At 43.0% G+C, this 19,099-nt stretch overlaps 1 protein-coding gene across 2 annotated transcripts in view; it reads left to right on the top strand.

Annotated features, from left to right (window-relative positions):
- TBXAS1 (thromboxane A synthase 1) overlaps nt 1-19,099 on the top strand; it is a 214,335-nt gene that overhangs the window by 28,048 nt on the left and 167,188 nt on the right. For both annotated transcript variants that reach the window (XM_053404995.1, XM_053404996.1), the window contains one exon: nt 12,487-12,580. In XM_053404995.1, coding sequence (XP_053260970.1) covers nt 12,487-12,580 — 94 coding nt within the window. The remainder of the gene's footprint in view (nt 1-12,486; nt 12,581-19,099) is intronic.

Genomic DNA, 19,099 nt, shown 5'->3' with positions numbered 1-19,099 from the left:
AACAACAGTTTCAGGTTAAGTACGGACCTCCGGAACGAATTAAGTACTTAACCCGAGGTACCACTGTATCTGATTTTAATCTTCATATTTTTTATGGTCATGCATTCATCTTGAGATGAGATGTGCTATAAATGGCACATCAGTATGAATAAATCTTAAAAGAACAATTTAAATTACCAAAGACTTATTGCATTCTTCCTCTTCCCCACCTAATTATTTTCTAAACTTTTTTTCAATTTCCCTTTTGCTTTTTTGGGGAAATAGTTAAAACTTGTCATATCAACCAGAATAGCTATTTGGAACCTGCCCTGAATATATGTGTGCTGTTTGCAGCAGTAGCTGGATGTGAAGACATGATGCAGACCACTGGAATTGTCTTTCAATGATGGCTGTTAAGTTGTGGGTGAACATAACAGACGAAACAGCGATTCTTCAAACAGCTCTTGTTTATTCACAGGCCAGAACAGAACTGAACTGAAGGGTTCAGCCAGCCTGCTTATATAGAGCTCCACTAGAATGCAACAGTAACCATTTTCCGTAACTATCCAATCACTGAATGTCACTTTCAATCCCTTATTTGCATATGTGGACCTGAGTGAAAACTATTTACAGTATTCCCCTGCTGGCCCAGGGTGAGAACTTCAGTACATAACAATGGCCAATTCCGTTGATCCCTGCAAATCCTCTGCCCCGCTGCCCCTCACCTCTGCACCCTCTGCAGATGGTAGTATTGAGGTCACTTTTTCTTTCTTAACTGTTTATTTACAGGATCAGATTCCAAGAAGCAAAATACTGGCCAAATGTCCTGTTCTTCTTCATTCTTTTTTTCTTAAAAAGTGCTCATTTGCACATTCCTTTACAGCCTAGGAATTGTTGGGCAAATGCCGTACATTGCAGCATAGCCCAGACTGCTGGATATGAGACCTGCTCTTTTCACTCAAGAAACTATTTGCCTCTGAGCATCCGGAGGTAGACCCAAACACTGGCATAAGCTGATAGGGTTATATGTTGGGAAAAGTCAGAAAAGAAAATGAAATGTTCCAGAGATTTACAAATACATGTTGGAAGGGTGGAGAATGAGAACCAGATGAGCACTTTCTGAAATTTTCCTTTAAAAGAATTGCATCAAAGGGTGCATCTTCTTCCCTTCCATGGCACAGTGACAGAAGGAACTGCACCTGGTAGAAATTCTCACTTTGACACAACAAATAAGCTTAGCTTTGGCTTTAAAGCCTCCTGTTCTGGAAATTAGCCAGACCCAGGATTACGGAATTTTGGTTGTGTTGGCAACCTTACCAGCTTCTTATAACCACCTGGAAAAACTGAGGTTTGGCTTATTGCCTTGGTAGAGCATGCAATCCCCATCTGCCACTATTCCAGATGCTTTTAAGCAGCCACTAAGCCGTATGTTGACAGCACTTTCTATCCTTTATCTCAAGTACCTGTTTGCGAGAATATGCCGCAAACTGGTAATTCCCAAGTTGCGTGCCGTATGTGACCTGAGCGTAAGAAAAGCCCAGCTGGTTCAGAGCATTGGTTCATCTGGTCCAACATCATGTTTACCTCCATTGCCAAACAAACACTTTCAGTAAGCCCATAAGCAGGGTTGGAAAAGCAATAGCCTGCTCCTGCTGTGGCTCCTCAGCGCTAGGTATTCTGTGATACAGCTGCCTCTGGACATTGATATTTCATGTTTCCATCACAACTAGTTAGCCAGTAGCTAGATTCATCATTATGTCCACGTGGAGCTTCCCATTCAGAGGCAGCATGCCCCTGAATGCTAGTTCCTGGTGGGGCAGACAAGGCAGCTTGCTTAGCCATAGAAGGAAACAGCATGCTGGACTTGTTGAGATCTCCTGTGGCACACAGTTTGTGGATTACAGTCTTAAAGCCACTGGCTATTGCATACAGTGGTACCTCAGGTTACATACGCTTCAGGTTACATATGCTTCAGGTTACAGACTCCGCTAACCCAGAAATAGTACCTCAGGTTAAGAACTTTGCTTCAGGATGAGAACAGAAATCGTGCAGCGGTGGCGTGGCAGCAGCGGGAGGCCCCGCTAAAGTGGTCCTTCAGGTTAAGAACAGTTTCAGGTTAAGAACGGACCTCCAGAACGAATTAAGTACTTAACCCGAGGTACCACTGTACCGTGGCAATGACTGAATTGCATGCTGCTATTTGGGTCTGTCCTAAAATGGCTGCCAATCAGCTTCACTGGGTGTGCCATGGGGGAGAAAACAACAACAAATGAACAGAAAGGCCCTGTGAGCCCAGAGTGTCATCTATGAAGGGGGCTGCTTGCTGCCTCTGTGTATGATTAACTGTTCTGGGCATGACTCCATTCCACAAGACATGAGCAGTTCTTTTGTGTTTCTGTATTGGGGAGGGCTAAATGCTCAAATCTATCCCATCAGAAGAGAGTTACTGTTTGGCCAAAAACTAAAAGCATGGCCTCTTCCTGTGTCTTTTTTTTGTTTGTTTTTGTATTTTTATTAAAGATTTTCTTAGGGAGGAGGAATCCTCTCACGAAGCATTTCACAGCATTCTGAGCTGCTAAGCTAAGCTGCTGTTAAAGGTCCAGGGAATAAATTGATAATAAAGCAAACCTACCTCCAGCAGAAACTGCTTGTCGCATTTCTGAATGAGTTTGTGTTCTTGGCTTGCCTCATTTCAGTCAGGAGCCGTATCCAGAGCAGTGACTCCTTCAGAAAAGTAGGGTGTGTGCATATTGCACTGAGGGTCAGCAATTCTTGCTGTTGCATAAGCTACAAGGAAACCTTTTGGGATAAAAGGCTGGAGTTTGACTCAAATATTATTAATATGGGGCAGGATTGGGAACACTGTCTAACTGCCCATAGTGAAAAGTTCCAGAAGGATAGCGAGTTTGCCTGGTACATCAAACAAAGAATTGTGTAGCATCCTTAAAGTCTAATAATCACCCTGCTTTTTTGGCATAAGCTTTCATCGGCTGGAGTCTAGCACCTTGGCCAGCATCCTGTTTTCACAGTGGCCAACAAGATGCCCATGTGAAGGTCACAAACAGAACCTGAGCACAGCAGCACTCTCCCTGAGCACAACATCCCAAACACTTATGCCGTAATAATTTTTTTAAGGTACTACAAGATTATTTGTTTAAACTGTCACAAGTACATGGAATTAAAGATAAATCAATGGGCTTCATAGCAAGTATGTAGGGAACCCTTAGGTTTGATCCAGCAGGGAGCTCTTCCTATCTTCTTCCCAACTGCTCTTTTGAACAGGCTTTAAAATGTGTTTTGAACTACAAATGTTTGGCCTCCCCTCCTCTTTTCTCTCCATCCCTGTTTTGTCACTTGTAGTAGCTTGTAAAAAATCTGTTTGTGCAACAGGTCTTGCCTCTACAGTCAAAGTTTAGCTCTGCAAACTTTGTGCTGAAAACATCCAGAAATGTTTTGAGATAACACTACCTGCTTTTGTTCTCTGTGTGTTGTGTGTTGTATTTTGAATTGTTCGTTTTAATGCTGCGATTTTACTTTTTTATCTTTGGCAAATATGTTTATTTTTTATTTCCAGCTAAAACTCATTAGTTATGTTAGCGTTCATGGTTTTAAAAATAGCCTCTTTGGACTTTTCCTGGTGGTCACTTTTCAAGACGTATTGGCTGTGCCTGGCGTGCTGGATCTGTGCCATATTTATTACACATGTACTGCTATACACAGCGGCACCTGTGAGTTACATAAAAGGCCTCATTCATATGGAAGTCTTGTGTTTGTGCTCCTCGTGGAGGCCAAGAACAAGTTCAAACTGTGTAAAGGAGAAAAATATTGAACCAGCAGTAAGGAAGAGAGTGATTTCTGAACACCAGCAAGTTTCTGTCTCCCTCAAGTACAAAGTTGTTGCTTTCCTTCTGATACTTGGTGCATGAAAAGTTTAGCTGTGTGTTCATTCTTCCTTTTGATTCCTTACTTAGAACCATCAGCACCATACTTTAAAGCACTATTATACCACTTCCCCCAAAGAATCCTGGGCACTTAAGGGTGCCGAATTCTTAGGAGACCCCTATTTCCCTCACAGAGCTAAATTTCCCAAAGTTCCCTGGAAGAAATAACCGATTGATAGCACTCTAGAGGATAACTTCATTTCATTGATTGCTTGCATCTTGTTTTTCCTTCCCGAAGAAAGCCCAAAGATTGTAACTGAAAGCCGAAAGCAATTAATTGAGCACAAAATATCCAAATACTATAGCAAAAGTGTAGCATATATCAGAATTATAGTGACTGGAGCTGCCTCCCTTTGGAAAGAGCTCATAGCACTAGGGAGTACATTTGAACATTCCCCTAAAGTCTATACCCTCCTGCATTACCCTTGCAGCATTTTGCTGAAAAGAGAGGGGAAATGTATCATCAAAAAGGGCGAAAAGAGGACAGTCATCTGCAGATTTATGTTTTGATGCAAACTGAGAAATACAGTACAGCTCACCATAGCACTGAAAGACAGTAACCAATGACTTGTGTGCCTCTTTTGTGGTTTCACGGCCCGTTCTTTATCTTTAAACCAGGCTTGGACTGGACAGCCCTTCAGACAGAGGACTCTTTCGAATGATGACTGTCCATAAAATAGGATACACAGCCACTCTGTATTTTGTTGTTATAGTTGTTTTTACAATGAATTTATCAATTGCCTTCTAAGCTACAATCTCATTGTGATTTACACATGAACTAATTAAAAACAATTCAAAAACACAAAAAGTACATTTAAAGCGAGACTAAAACTAGTCTTGCTTAAATGGGGACACGCCTGGTAAAGACCCATTTTGTCCTTTGTTATGCAGACCTTGAATCCTGACCCCTGTTTATAGACCCCCAAAATGTTATGAGCTCTGGGGAGTTTTTAAGGAAGCCTGAAAGTTGGCTCTCTGTATACCTACTTTCCAGAAAAAGGAGCATTTGATTAATTACATAACAGCAAAGGACTCCAACTGACCACAGCATCCACCTCTATTAATCTGACCATAGAACTGAACACTGAGGAATTTCTGTTTATTATTCAAGATCGCAAGGATTGTTATAAAAAGAAAACTGAACAAAGGGTGCTGGGACAGCTTTGAAGTAATTTAAATGTACGTGGCATTTTAACTTGAAGAATGGACATTGTTCTAGGGGCACAAGAATGTAAAAGGGGAGTGAAGAAAGAAGTAACACTGGTTACCTGCTGAGATTCCCTTCCATGCACCTGTAATTCTCACCTGAAAAACCTGGAGCTTCTCAAATGTCGGGAGGGGCTACTTTTAATCTGAGCCATGAAAGCATCAAGTCAGCACTACATAACCAGGTGCTTGTTTAAGCTGTCCTGTGGATATGAAAGATTTAAGAGGTAGTAGCTGTACTGCTGACTTGTTAGCCTGAAGGGTTTTGTTCTTAACCCTAGATAAATATAGACCGTGCAAATCTTTTCTGAAGATTAGCTGCAACTGCTTCATCTACAGGGTGAAGCTTCTGCACTGTTTTATGTTAAGCAGCCTGTTGCGTTATATGTTGTGACTGTTCTTCAGATTCACAGAGCTTGAGCATAGCCTGCGAAGTTACTACTCCACAACCCACACACATAGGTTGGCTCTAAAGAATATGGATTTCAGGTCATCTATGGTGCCATTACCTCCTTCCCTGGTTTTATAAATTAACCAGTGGTCTTTTGCTGGGTGGCACTCATGCCGCCCTGAGCACTGGTTACTTATTCATATTTTGGTTGGTCAGAGCAGATTTATTTATATGGTCATAAACCCACTGTAAGATGTAACTGGAGTAACAGACCTCAGACAGCAGGGAATGTTTACATATCACATGAAATGCAATGCAGCATGATTGTGTCTTACGCACATTTAACTAGCACAATTTCAGCCATAAACAATTGAAGACAGGCTGATTCAAATGCACGAGATAAATCTAGGCAAGGTGGAGAGCTTAAAAGCTCTTTTTGCAGCAGGTCCACTTGGGATATAAAGTATGTAAATATAAGTAAATTAAATAGTATCCTGGCTGCAGCTAGGGGGTACCACTTTGGATATTCCTGGTGGGCTAGTTTTGTGCCTGCAGGGAGTCTTATATAGGGTCATCTGTAACTGATGCATACCTGGGCAGGACACCCCCTCTTCGTCCCCTAAGGGAGGGACAAGTTATAAATATAATCAACAGTGAGTAGGAAATCTTGACATTGCAACTGCCCATTATCCTTTGCCAGTTCAGTGGCCTGCCAGAATATATTTTATCTCCCAACACTGGTAATCTAACAGAGCTATAGCCAATTACCCTTTTGTCCTGGTTTATCATCGCCAGCTGCAGTCCGCTAAGAAAACAATGGGAACAACAGCAACTTCAGATGACGAATGTGTGTGTTTCATAAGTGCTACTGAGTCATCTCTCCTGTTTGTTGTTCTCTTTCATAAACCAGGTGTGCATAAGTGAGAGATGGCTCAGCCTTGCACTTGCCAATATGCCAGCAGCCACAACTGAAAACGAAAAACCTCTTTTTATCAGCTCTTTAGGAGGAAAGCACTTCAGTGAACACTATCTTGGATGTTTCCCTCCTCAGTGAAAATTCCTGTTTTCCATTATGAGGAAAGGTTTGGGATAGTGGGGAAAGGGTAACATTCTGATGTGTGTCTTCATTTTTCCTGCTTGGTATCATTAAAAATCAAAATCAACGTCTCTCTCTCTCCCCATACATGAGGCTCTAGTGAAGTCATTCACTCTGACAGGGCTTCAGATGCTGTTTCAAATCCTTTACTTAAATTAAATAGACCCTGTGATAAATTCGTATGAATAGCAAAGAACAGAATTGGTTTACAACTGGTCAAAGCAACTTTTCAAATCATGTTTCAATAAACACCATTTTATTTACAGCCTCCAGTGTACAACCCCCCCACCCAAATAATTATAACCGCAAAAACCATTAACAATTTCCTGTTTAGCTATTTATGAAGTGCATCCTGTCCTATATTATCCAAAATTGCTCTTCCCTCTGGCATGCGGACCCAGATAATGGTACTATTATGAAACATAGTAAATCAAAAGTGGAATCTTATACTGTGAAACAGGAGTTTAAAATCTAAGATCTCTACACTTTCTCAATATAGCAGAAGAATATTGGACAAGATTTTAATCTAGTGGTTTGACCCTGTTCACATATACACAGAATTAAGTTCTGTGGTGTTCTATGCCTAGAAAAGTGTGCATAGGATTGTAACTAATCAATAATTTTTTCTTACAGTTATGCCACTGTCAAAAGCTCTTTGGATAATATATTTCAGCCTGTTATCATAACTTTTATGTAGGAGGCGTAGCTAATGTCTCAGAAGACAGAATCGGGATTCAAAATGACTGTAACAGATTGGAGGACGGGGCCCAAGCTAACAAAATGAATTTCAACAGGGACAAAAACTGCACAAATATAAGACAGGGGACAACTGACTTGCCGGTAGCATATGTGAAAAGGATCTAGGGGTCTTAGTAAACCATAAGCTTAACGCGAGTCAAGAGTGTGATGCAGCAGCAGCAAAAAAAAGCTAATGCTATTCTAGGCTGCATCAACAGAAGTATAGTGTCCAGATCAAGGGAAGTCAGAGAAGAAGAAGAAGAAGAAGAAGAAGAAGAAGAAGAAGAAGAAGAAGAAGAAGAAGTAGTAGTAGTAGTAGTAGTAGTAGTAGTTTGGATTTGATATCCCGCCTTTCACTCCCTTTAAGGAGTCTCAAAGCGGCTAACATTCCCCTTTCCCTTCCTCCCCCACAACAAACACTCTGTGAGGTGAGTGGGGCTGAGAGACTTCAGAGAAGTGTGACTGGCCCAAGGTCACCCAGCAGCTGCATGTGGAGGGGCGGAGACGCGAACCCGGTTCCCCAGATTACGAATCTACCGCTCTTAACCACTACACCACACCGGCTCTCAGTGTGCCGTTATATTCTCTCTTGGCCAGACCATGCCTGGAGTACAATCCTGGGCACCACAATTCAAGAAGAGAATGGTTACTGTTTTGTTTAAAGGCATTTTAGAAATAAGCGCTTTCCCCCTCAACCCTGCCGCTCCCCCAACATTGTGCCCCTGTTGGCATTGAGTGTGGCTGCCTGGAAAGGGTCAGCAATATCTAATGTGACAGATGTTGGGGACAGGACTGCACCATGCTGTGGAGTCAGGAGGCACAGCTTCGCTCCATCCTCCTTGCATTACCACCACACCTGGAGGAGGCATGTCGTGCCTTTTTGTTTGTGCACATGCACGCCTGTACACTAGAGTCAAGAAGCAGCTGCCCATTGCTTAGATGTTGAACTTCTAGAGACTCGGGGGGCAGTCATGGCGAGAATGGCAGTGCCAGTGTGCACTGCACACACTACCAACGGTTTTTAAAAAACCCCAAATATAGGGACAGTTGAAGCATGTGGAGGGGTCAGATTGGATGGTTTTTAAATTCCAGCAGATTCTCTGATTTTCAGGCCCTGGTGTCCTTCCTGGAAATGCACCACATCTTTCAAAAGCAGCGTGGAAAACAGATTAATGGCGGGAGTGATGGAGGACTAGGCTATCAGCATTCTTTCACTGTCAGGTTGATGTAAAGCATACTGAGCTCTGTGCTCCAAAAATGAGGAAACCGAAAGCAATAGACATTCTCCATCATGTTTTAGATAAGGGGTTCACATGCCTTGTTCTATCAGTTGTTTAGTATGAGAGGGAACAGGGCTGGAGCCGTTTCATTCAAAGTAATGCTTTTCCAAGGAGAGGAGAATCTTGCTTGGGGGTACTATGGGTCATACAGTGATATTGTTATGTGAGAGGATACGGAGTAAGGCTAATCCAGTAACTATTGGGAAAATGGAGGTCCGCTGCTGCGATGTTGCAAACATAGAGAACACTGGTTTTTCGAAAAGCTGTAAGATATTTTAAATGAGTAGTTCCTGTGCAAGAGGGGAATAGCGTGAACAGATGTGTAGGGAAGTTTATGCTGGTGTTATATGTATCAGGGTGAAGGAGGCATTGCTCTATCAACCATAGCCTGCTCGCAGCCAGTCCTTGCCAGCTTGCCTTTCTGCTTACCTTTAGTTCAACAGGACAGAATGCCTGTCAGCTCCCTCCCTCTTCCTCAATTTCAGTGTTGCCCTTGTAGAACTCAGTGGGCAGGAGGGTGGGGGAGAAACTAGAATTAGGCTTGAATTTTTGCAAAGGCCTTTGGCTGTGAGCAATGAGAGGAACCTTCAGTGCAGGAAAGGAGGCTGATAAAGTTTTTAAAGGAGTTAAAGAAGCATAGTATACATGTGTATATATAAAAGCACGGTTGCATGCACGCATGCCGACTTGCAAGTGCATGAGTGAGTCTGCGTGTGTCCCTGAGCGTACGTGTGCGAGCAAGAGAAGAACGTACAAATAATATCTTAATATGGCTCCTTGAGCAGTTTAATATTTGCTGTTGGGACTGCACTGAGATCACAACCTGTTCCTTATCCAGGTGTGTGGAAGTGGGATATGCCTTTGCCAAGTGATGCCACTGCCGTGTGTAAGGGATGGAAGAGTGCAGCCCGCTCTAATCATTATGATGTAAATAATACTAATACTACTATGGGACAGGTGCTTCCTTCCATTTATATGTGCATCTTTATATATTCAGTTCAGAATGTATTCATCCTATTGACATCTAGGAAAATGGCTGAAGATCTGTCTATCTGCATTTGCAAAGGGGATCGCAATGTGCGCATATGAACTTGCATAATAATTAGGATGTTTAATTAAGCTGAAACATCATGTCCTTTTAATTATGCAATTAAGATGTCAAATTACATAATTAAGGCATGTAATTACATGATGAAAAAATGTTATGAAATTTTATACTGCTTGGTGAAATTGCATTTTAAGCTTAAAAAAAAGAAAAAAAGAATCGCACCACCTCTCTCAATACATAACAACTTTCATCTGTTCCTTACTAAAGCAAAGGCATGCGTAGCAAAACAAATTACACACCCAAAAATTATAAGGGTGGAAAATGAACATTTAAACGTTTTAGCTATTAAACTGGGATTCTGGGAGGTAGAGGTTATCTGGCTGGTTTTGCCATAGATTCCTAGTCAGTCACTTAAACTTTATATTTGCATAGCCTACAATGGCTGTGCAAGAGCTGTACTGTGGCCTTAACTCATTGGTGTTACTTCATCTCTGTTTCCCTACTTCTTTCTCATTATGTCCGGTTTAAACAAATAGCACATGTGACAAAAAGCAAAGGCAACATCACCCTGCACGCGCTTCATCTCACTGGGTGTCAGCCACAGGGCAAGACAATGTATGGCAGAATGGCATCGTGTCGCCAGTGGAGGCACAGTGACCTAAATGTTATGCGGAAGAAGGGGCTGAGAGACACATTACAGCAGCGTCTGTGTATCTCTCATAACATCTGCTTAAGCTCTTTCTGTACTGGTTATGATTTGGCCATATTCACACCATACCTTTAAAGTACTATGATGCCCACTTTGAACATTCTTGGCTTCCCCCAAAGAACCGTGGGAGCTGAAGTTTATTAAGGGTGATGAAAGTTGTTAGGAGAGCCCTATTTCTATCAGCTACAGTTCTCAGGGTGGTTTAACAGTCGATACTTCTTCCCAGGTAACTCCAGAAATTGTATCTCTACAAAGGGAATAGGGGTCTCCTAACAGCACCCTTAATAAACTGCAGCTCCCAGAATTATTTGGGGGGAAGCCACCATTATTGTTTAAAGTGGTATCATGGTGCTTTAAATGTATAACATGAATGTGGCCCTTGTTTCTAATATGGCAGATTTCTTCTGTAAAGTAGAGCAAGCACCAGCATCCATTGTGTTTCGGCATCTGTTGAATACTTACGCGTTTAACCAAGCATTTGCTGATCTTAATAACGAGCTTTTAGTGAAATGATAACTTCTTCTACTGTGGCTTTGCTTGCATTTGTTGTTTTTGATATATTGTTGTTTTATTATGTTCTGTAAACTGCTCTGGAATACGATAATGAAAGGGCAGTTTCAAAATAAATAAGAAATCGTACTGATTTGCCTGGCACAAGACTGTATAATACTTGAGAACAGAAGCCTCTGACTTTTCTAGTGCACACAACATTTTTAACATTCCCGAAGTTCCTTTAAATATTTGAAGAATAAGATCTGTTTCAGTAAAAATAAGCAGAAGTTTAGAAGTCTTAACTTCAGATGTGGTTTCTACATTGTGCAAGTAAGGTGTAGTTAGATGTGAACAGTCTGCAAATTCCTGGGTGGGGGGTTGTCACCAGCTCCTTTTACTTTGCTTACCCACCACACTGCTTATTGCTTCACTGTTTCACTTAATATATACAGCAAGTGTACTGTACCTGTTTTCCTCTGTCAAAGACTGGAAGATGTGCGAAAATCTATTTTTGGACTTTATTATTTAGCACCTAGTACATTTCTGGCGCAATATAAAATGAATAAATAATACCTACATTTTTAACATCTCCTGTCACAAGGGCTCCAGTAGTTGACAATACATTAATTAAAACACACACAAAATAGGTTAGTTTAGAAGAAGGAAGACTTCATGAATGTTGACCTCCTTATCTCTGACCTCCTGAAAAGAAGTATTGGTATCTGTAGTGTGTACGTGTGTCGGAAACTGTATATCCTTATTTCTGAAGGTTTTGGCATGAGATCTAGCCTACGGATTACCAAATCATCATTGCTGTCTGGTGGCTATTGGTTTTCTTGAGACAAAAAATTATGGTTTCAGTTTAGGTGTCCACTAGGCCTATAAATCTGAAATAATTGTGGCTAATGCAAAGGTAAACTTTCTGCTAATTGGAAACTATAAGGGAGGAAAGGGGGTATTCTTGTTGTAAAATAGGAGAATATTTTCTAACTATTTTGATTTTCTGAACTCATGATGTCTAAGTATAATCAGTAAAATGCTGGTTCTGGATTCCGTGCCTATAGGGGACAGGACAGAAGCCCATCATTGCCTCCTGATATCTCCCAGCTAGCAATAGGCTGACCCTTTGCAGAGCAGTTTTCTTAATAATTACCAGATCCTGCAGTTAAGTTGCAGAGGGCTCATGAACACAATCAAAGGCAATGGAATGTTATAATAGAATCAATAATCCTATCCTTCCCTCCCAATTGATCACTATGTGTAAATCATTAATCAAAGCCACAAACAGGGTCTGAGTGGTCTCTAAGATTGCTGGAGGTGTGGGAATCTGATTTTATCAGGTGTATCTGCAACCTGAGTGCCTTGCCTGTATTTGGTCACCAGCCGCCTTTTCTTGATATTCCATGACTGGGAATCAGAATCCAGTAATGTCCCTGCGGGTTGCCTGTCCAGTCTCATATTGCAAACATCCAGGGGAAGGAGATTTTACGCTCCGGCTATGCTCCTTAGGTTCTAGGGCTCTCTTCCTTTTAGTCATGAGACTTTTCATCCATTAAATCTTAAAGCAAGGCTTGGTGCAAACCTCATTACTTTCCTTGTTTTGCAGGTATTCCACCTCTGGCTTCTCCAGGCTGGAGAAAGTGGGCATCCGCCACCCTCCACCTTTGCCTTTCATCGGAAACCTTTTGTACTTTCGAGAGGTAAGACACACTCTCTGGATTCAGTGCCTCTTTCTGGATTTCTGTTTCTACCGGCTTCCTGCAATTTTTCTTTTTGCATTTCACAGTTGAATGCAACGTAAATCCATGAGCGGGAGGGGTTCCATGTTTTTAAGTTCACAGTGACCTTGTTTGTTGAAGCAAAATCTGGTGAAAACCATAAAAATCCCAGAAATCAGTTTCTTTTGGAGAGTCTAATTATTCTCCACTACAGTTGCACAAAGATGGGAGAGTTTGCAAGCTGTATGTTCCCAGTGTTGCGAACCAAATTGGTTCCCTCTGGGCAGGGCTTTCAGAGGTAAGAAGCCCAATTTCTACAATCCCACACAGGTCATCAATACTCCTTGTGGATCTTAGCCTCAAGAAATGTGTAAAAGGTAAAGGACCTCTGACATTTAAGTCCAGTCGCAGACGACTCTGGGGTTGTGGCGCTCATCTTGCTTTACAGGCCGAGGGAGCTGGCGTTTGTCCGCAGACAGTTTTTCCAGGTTGTGGCCAGCATGGCTAAGCCACTTCTGGCACAATGGAACACCAAAACCAGAGCAGCGCACCGAAACACCATTTACCTTCATGCCGGAGCAGTACCTATTTATCTACTTGCACTTTTTTGGCGTGCTTTCGAACTGCTGGGTTGGTAGGAGCTGGGACCAAGCAATGGGAGCTCAGCCTGTCGCTGGGATTTGAACTGCCAACCTTCTGATCGGCAAGCCCAAGAGGCTCAGTGGTTTAGACCACAGCGCCACCTGCGTCCTAAGTAATGTGTACACGTTACTAATTATTCCACCTCCAGTGCACTTCCATCACTGGTGCTTGAAGGTGAGCGTACATGGCATTAGCAGCAATCTGTATGCATCCATTGTATAAGTCTCCTATGTTCTCTGTAGCTGAGCGGATGAGATGTTGGCTTTAAACTGGGGAGGCTTAGGTTCCATCTTCCATCTGTCTTGAAGCTCACGGGGTAAGCAGTTCAACCTACCTCACAGGGCTGTTGCGTTCTTTGGAGCAGGAAAGGCATGTGTATCATCCTTAGTAGTAGTAGTAATAATAATAACAATAACAATAATAAATAAATTAAATTAAATATTATTTAATTAGTTTTCCCAGCCACTCTGGGTGGCTTACAGCAGATCTAAAACCATAATTAAAAACATCAAACATAGAAAACCTCCTGATACAGGGCTGCCTTCAGATGTCTTCTAAAAGTTGTGTAATTCTTTCTCTCCTTGACATCTGAAGGGAGGGCTTTCCATAGGGAGGGTGCCACTACCAAGAAGGCCCTCCTGAGCTCCTTCGAGGAGGAAGGGGAAATACAAACCTTAATGAGAATTGTTTGGATTTGCCCTTTGTTCCTTTTCACTTAAGGAGGAAAACCTTAAAACTGTGAAGTGCCTGGCTTTTGTGGCTGCACCTGCACCTTACCCTATGTTTTCCTTCATTCTCCACTGCAAACTTTCCCCCTCCCCCTCGCCTTTTTATTTCATTTTATTAGCTAGGCTGCTGACAGGCTGCGTGCTGCTTCCCTGCCTTGAATTTTAATGGAGACATCACTCTTTCTTCAGCCTCTCTCGGAGTGGACAGGATATTCTTTGTTTGCGCTGTTTATTCTCGTCTGGCCTACTTGTAGCTCCTGGGCTGCTGCCTCCGAGTGGCCCACTTCTGCTGAATGGAAAATGGGGGCTGCGTTGGAGGGAGGGGTGGAAGAGCAGGGAGCTTTGTCTCAATTTAGATTTTGGTCTGGCCGCCGTCGGGAGGGTGGAGGCGGCAAAGTGGCAGTGGGTGGGTGAGACACAGAAAAGGCGACTCATTCCTCACCCCGCATCTGCCAACCCCCCACCCTTTGATAAGCAAGTAAAGGAAAACAAACTGCTAAGTGCATGGAGTGGCTTGAAATCAACCCTGGTGTAATTTTGGAACTAGAACTCTGATTCTCCCAGGTTTGAGAGAGACAGGAGCTGTAGAAACTGGAAACCATAAACTGAATAGGTCTGTGAAGAGACAAATGATGAGTTGAAGGTATATTGTCTGCGGCCCTTGTTTTAATTACGGCTTGCAGAGATAGTAAAAGGCTTGCGTTGTGGTGTTGTGTTGCTTTTGGAGAGACAAACAGAATGGAAATTGAGGGGAGAGCACTTAACATGGCCCTTGTCTGGTATTTACACAGGCTGAAAAAAAGGAAGCCGTGGCTCAGTTAAAAACAACAAATCCTCTCCCATTGGTTCCCCCATTTGGACAAGGGCCTGTACAAAAGGCTCATACTGAAACCTTTGCAAAATTGTCTGAACCGTCAGCTGCACTAGGCAAGCCATTCTCGCTTCATTGTCATATATATTCATAATATAAAAAATACTGTTTCTAATTGATACATAGGGTAGGAGAATGTATCTCCGTTCTAACAATATTCTTGGCTGGCTTGGTTGGAAAACAAGTGTGGAAACTGTGTTTCAAGAGTTAATCTTCTATCTCTACATTTTAGCAATATGTAGAGAAATCTGAATGCCCCACCATTGGTTTCACAGTGGAGATCCATTTGTAAAAACAAATTCAACAAGGTGATGCAACCCTGCAAAAGACCATTTCTAATTGTCTTGAAAATGAGGGTGCTTCACACTTTCAAACCCCAAATTCTTTGCAGGGGGGGTGGAATTATGAGAATGGGAAAACAGGCAACAGTATATCAGGCAGTATAATTTCATAAAGTAAAGTGCAAATACCCATACTTATTACGTTTATTCCCAACTGACTTGTGAGGCTGATACTTTCACATGCAAATCCATTTTCTTATAGAGACACAGATTTCAAAAAAGCTCTCTCTCTCTCTGTGTGTGTGTGTGTGTGTGTGTGTATATATATATATAGTTAGTTATATATTGTTATATATAACTAACATTTGTTGACAAGGTCCTTTGGGCAATTCACACAGAGTATATATGCAATTAAAGCATTAGCATATTGATTTAATAATTGAAACATCAACATTATGCATTCTCAAGCTAAGATTATGAAATTGTGTCAGAACCATAGCATCATAGAATTGGAAAGCACCACGAGGATCATCTAGTCCAACCTCCTGCAATGCAGGAATCTTTCTGCCCAATGTGGGGCTCTCACCCACGACCCTAAGAGTAAGAGTCTCATGCTCTACCAACTGAGCTATCTTGTTTCCAGCCCATACTTTGAGAGTAATCTTTCTCAAAGCCCTCTTCATGCGTTACTCAGTCAAAGAGGGAAGTTGAGGCGGGTTGGGGGGCAGTGGCAGCAGTCCCCTTGGCTTCCCCCCAGCCCTACCATATGCTGGTGGGGCTGCCTGCGATGGGGAAGCCTCCATGCATTTACACATTTACCTCTGTGCAGAGGCTTCCCCAGTTCTGAAGCCCCGGTTGTGCAAGGTTCCAGAATCAAAGAAGCCTCTTGGACGTACAAAGCGCACAAAAGTTTCTCCAGCATCTCAGATGGCCTATGTGGCGTTTGCCTCCAAGGTGGGTCATAAGGAAAGGGTTAAATGCGTGTGATGTGATTGGCCAGAGAGAAACTGATAGGAGGAGTTAGAGTGAGAGTTGAGGTGTGTGGAAGTCAGTTGAGAGTTGGGAGTTGGAGAAGAGGGAGAATAGTCTGTGGGTTGGTTGAGTTGTGTGGTGAGGGAGTGAGAGGAATTGTTAGGCGGAGTCAGATAGATAGTTGGAATAATCAGTTTGAAGTTGTTAGGAACGCATAGGACAGTTAAGGAACTACAATTAAGAAACTGCCAAGAAAAATTAACTGAAACCATAAGCTTGTTCATGCCATAAATAAACTTGATTATTAGTTAATGTTAACAACTGTCTGGACTTCGTGTGTACCCGAGGGAAACGGGTTGGTGGCAGCGAAGAAAGCAATCACAGTGGTGGCACAGGGTCAGTAGACCGTCAAACGTCCGGGGACCCTGTGTGATCGCCACAGCCGTGTTAACACACTAAGGCATGAGCAGTGGGAACAGGGTTGGGGCGGAAAGCTGTGTGCCAGGTGGGTGGTGCCCAAAGCATGGCTCCTGAGCCCCTCTACTCACTTCCTCTCCTTTAGTGCATATTGCACAGAGAGGGCTCTGTACTGTCAGTTTTCATTCATTTTTTTGTGATGGCCAAATCTCAAACAACAGCAGCGCTCGTCATCAGGAGGTTAATGAAGCGTGCACCGTAAATGCATTTCCAAAGGATGACTAAACACCTGCACCAAATTGCCCTGACTGTACTTGTGAAACTTGCTAGGTAGGTCGGGAACACATTTTTTAAAAATTGGATACTTTTTTTTAAAAAAGAAAGCACGCTGCTGTGGAGTTAAAATTACTGTCAGCTCTGGTTTGCTGTAGAGAACAGTCTTTATCCGGAAGCCAACAAATTTAGCTGAGACTTAACTTTGTTAGTGATGTCTAAACGCATTAACCATATGCTCCTCGGCATATGGGTAAATACGTATCAATTTATTTTCATTAGGATTTTATTGCAAGAAGTGCTGCTAAGCTGGGTGCTCCCAGTTTTACTGAAGTTGCTGCCACTAGCTTTGAGGGACAGGGGACTGAGCACCACTTCCCACTAGAATTAGAAGACTGCTATGTGGAAACATGTTGGAACTGCCTCTGTGTGCTGCGGCAAGACATTTTGTGCATACTGGCTAACTATGTGCACCATTGTCTGTTCTGGCTGGTGGTGGCTTTCTGGGGTCTCTCTCTTTCCCATCAGCTGCAACCTTCTCCCTTAGAAAATGTGCTCAGCTTGCAAAACATAAGCAGAATAGTAAAAGCTACAATAATGTGATACATGCAACTCCCCATTTACTCAGGGGTTACATTCTGAGGCGCTGTGTGTTTAAGTGAAATTGCATCAGGGATGCCAACTTGAATAAAGTGGGCGGTGGCAGCAGCAGGTAAGCCCCGCCATGCGTAATTGATCACAAGACTTGGTGCATGGACACCATTTAAATGGCAATGCTCATCAATCTTGGGGGGGGGCTCAAATATTTTATTCTGTGGGCTGAAGGGACCTGGGCCCCTAGGAGTCGGCTCCTATGAATCGCATATATTGGGAACACTGTTGAAAAAGCCTGCAAACATCCTCTAAACCTCTGGAAACCCTTGAAAACCCCTTAAAAAGACCCAGCAGCACTTACCAGATCTGCCAAACTCCACCACCATTGCTCAGTCCAATGCTCATTGCTCAAGCTCCCAACTCTCCACAGGACTCAATGGTCGGTGCAAGGGCTCCTGGGATTGCACTTGCAAAGGCTTGTGGAATTGCTAGGCACTGTTTTCATGCCATTTTGCTGCATTTGTGCCACTTCCGGGCTTGAGGTGATATGCGTGTGTGTGTGTGGTTGCGCATGCCTTGAATGTGCACAAAAGGAGAATTGCCTGCAGGCTCAAGTCTGATCTTCCATAGTTATGGTGGAATATCTGCAACCCTCCACATGTTGCTGGACACCAGCTCCAAGCATCCATGACTCTGGCCACACTGGCTTTGGTTGATGGGATATGAAGTCCAGCCAACATATAGGATGCCACCGTTTCCCCATCCTGTTTTATATAACGGGTAAGAAATCCCAAGTCTTAGAAAACCTGTAGCCCACAAATGCAAACACTTTTTGGACGTATAAATACCAGACTTGCTTTCTTTGCTGTTATACCAATACCAGTCTATTACCGCATTTTTCCGTGTATAAGACGCCCCCATGTATAAGAAGACCCCTATCTTTTACTCCCAAAATTAAGAAATTAAGTTGTTTAGCTTTTTGGAGCGTGGAGGAGGTCACTTCTGCCAATCGCTCATCCGCCTGCTTCCCACTGCTGATTGCGTGCCACAGCCACTGCCGATTGCACACCTCGCTGCAGCCGCCAATTGTCTGCCCGCTTGCCGCCACCAACAGCCCACCCTCCCACTTGCCGCAGCCACCAATCGCCTGCCTGCCTCGCCACAGCCGCCAATCGCCTGCCCTATTGCCGCAGCCACAGCCAATTGCCAGCAGGCCTTGCCGTAGCCACCAATCACCCGCACAATCGCCGCTGTCAATCTCTTGCTTGCTGCTGCCCTTAATCGCACGTTCACCTCTGCATTCACTATCCATGTATAAGACGACACCCAATTTTTGCCTAATTTTCTTTTAGCAAAAAGCATCGTTTTATACACTGAAAAATACAGTAATTGTTTCTCAAATATAGCCGGCACACTAGAGCAGGATGTGTGGCAGCAGGCAAGGGGAGAGCTGTGCAGGAAGAATATCTTTGTAGCAAAGGAGACAGGAGGGTACTTCATAATGGAGGAACTACAGGTGGAGTGACCTTTCTGTCGGAGGCCACCCCTTTAATAAAGAGCTCATGGTCAGAGAAAATTAAGGCATAGCTAGATTCTCATATTTGGATTTATTTACATTTTTCATCACTCCTCCTTATGCTCCTTGTTTGCACCTTCCTGACCTCCATAAATACGGAGCCTTGCTTTTATGACACTTCATTTCTGGAAGAAGGTATAAAAACAG

This window comes from Podarcis raffonei, chromosome 10 (genome assembly GCF_027172205.1).
Source record: "Podarcis raffonei isolate rPodRaf1 chromosome 10, rPodRaf1.pri, whole genome shotgun sequence".
NCBI classification, from domain to species: domain Eukaryota; kingdom Metazoa; phylum Chordata; class Lepidosauria; order Squamata; family Lacertidae; genus Podarcis; species Podarcis raffonei.
Note: the sequence above shows the minus strand (reverse complement) of the source record. Positions and strands in the feature narration are given on the sequence as shown.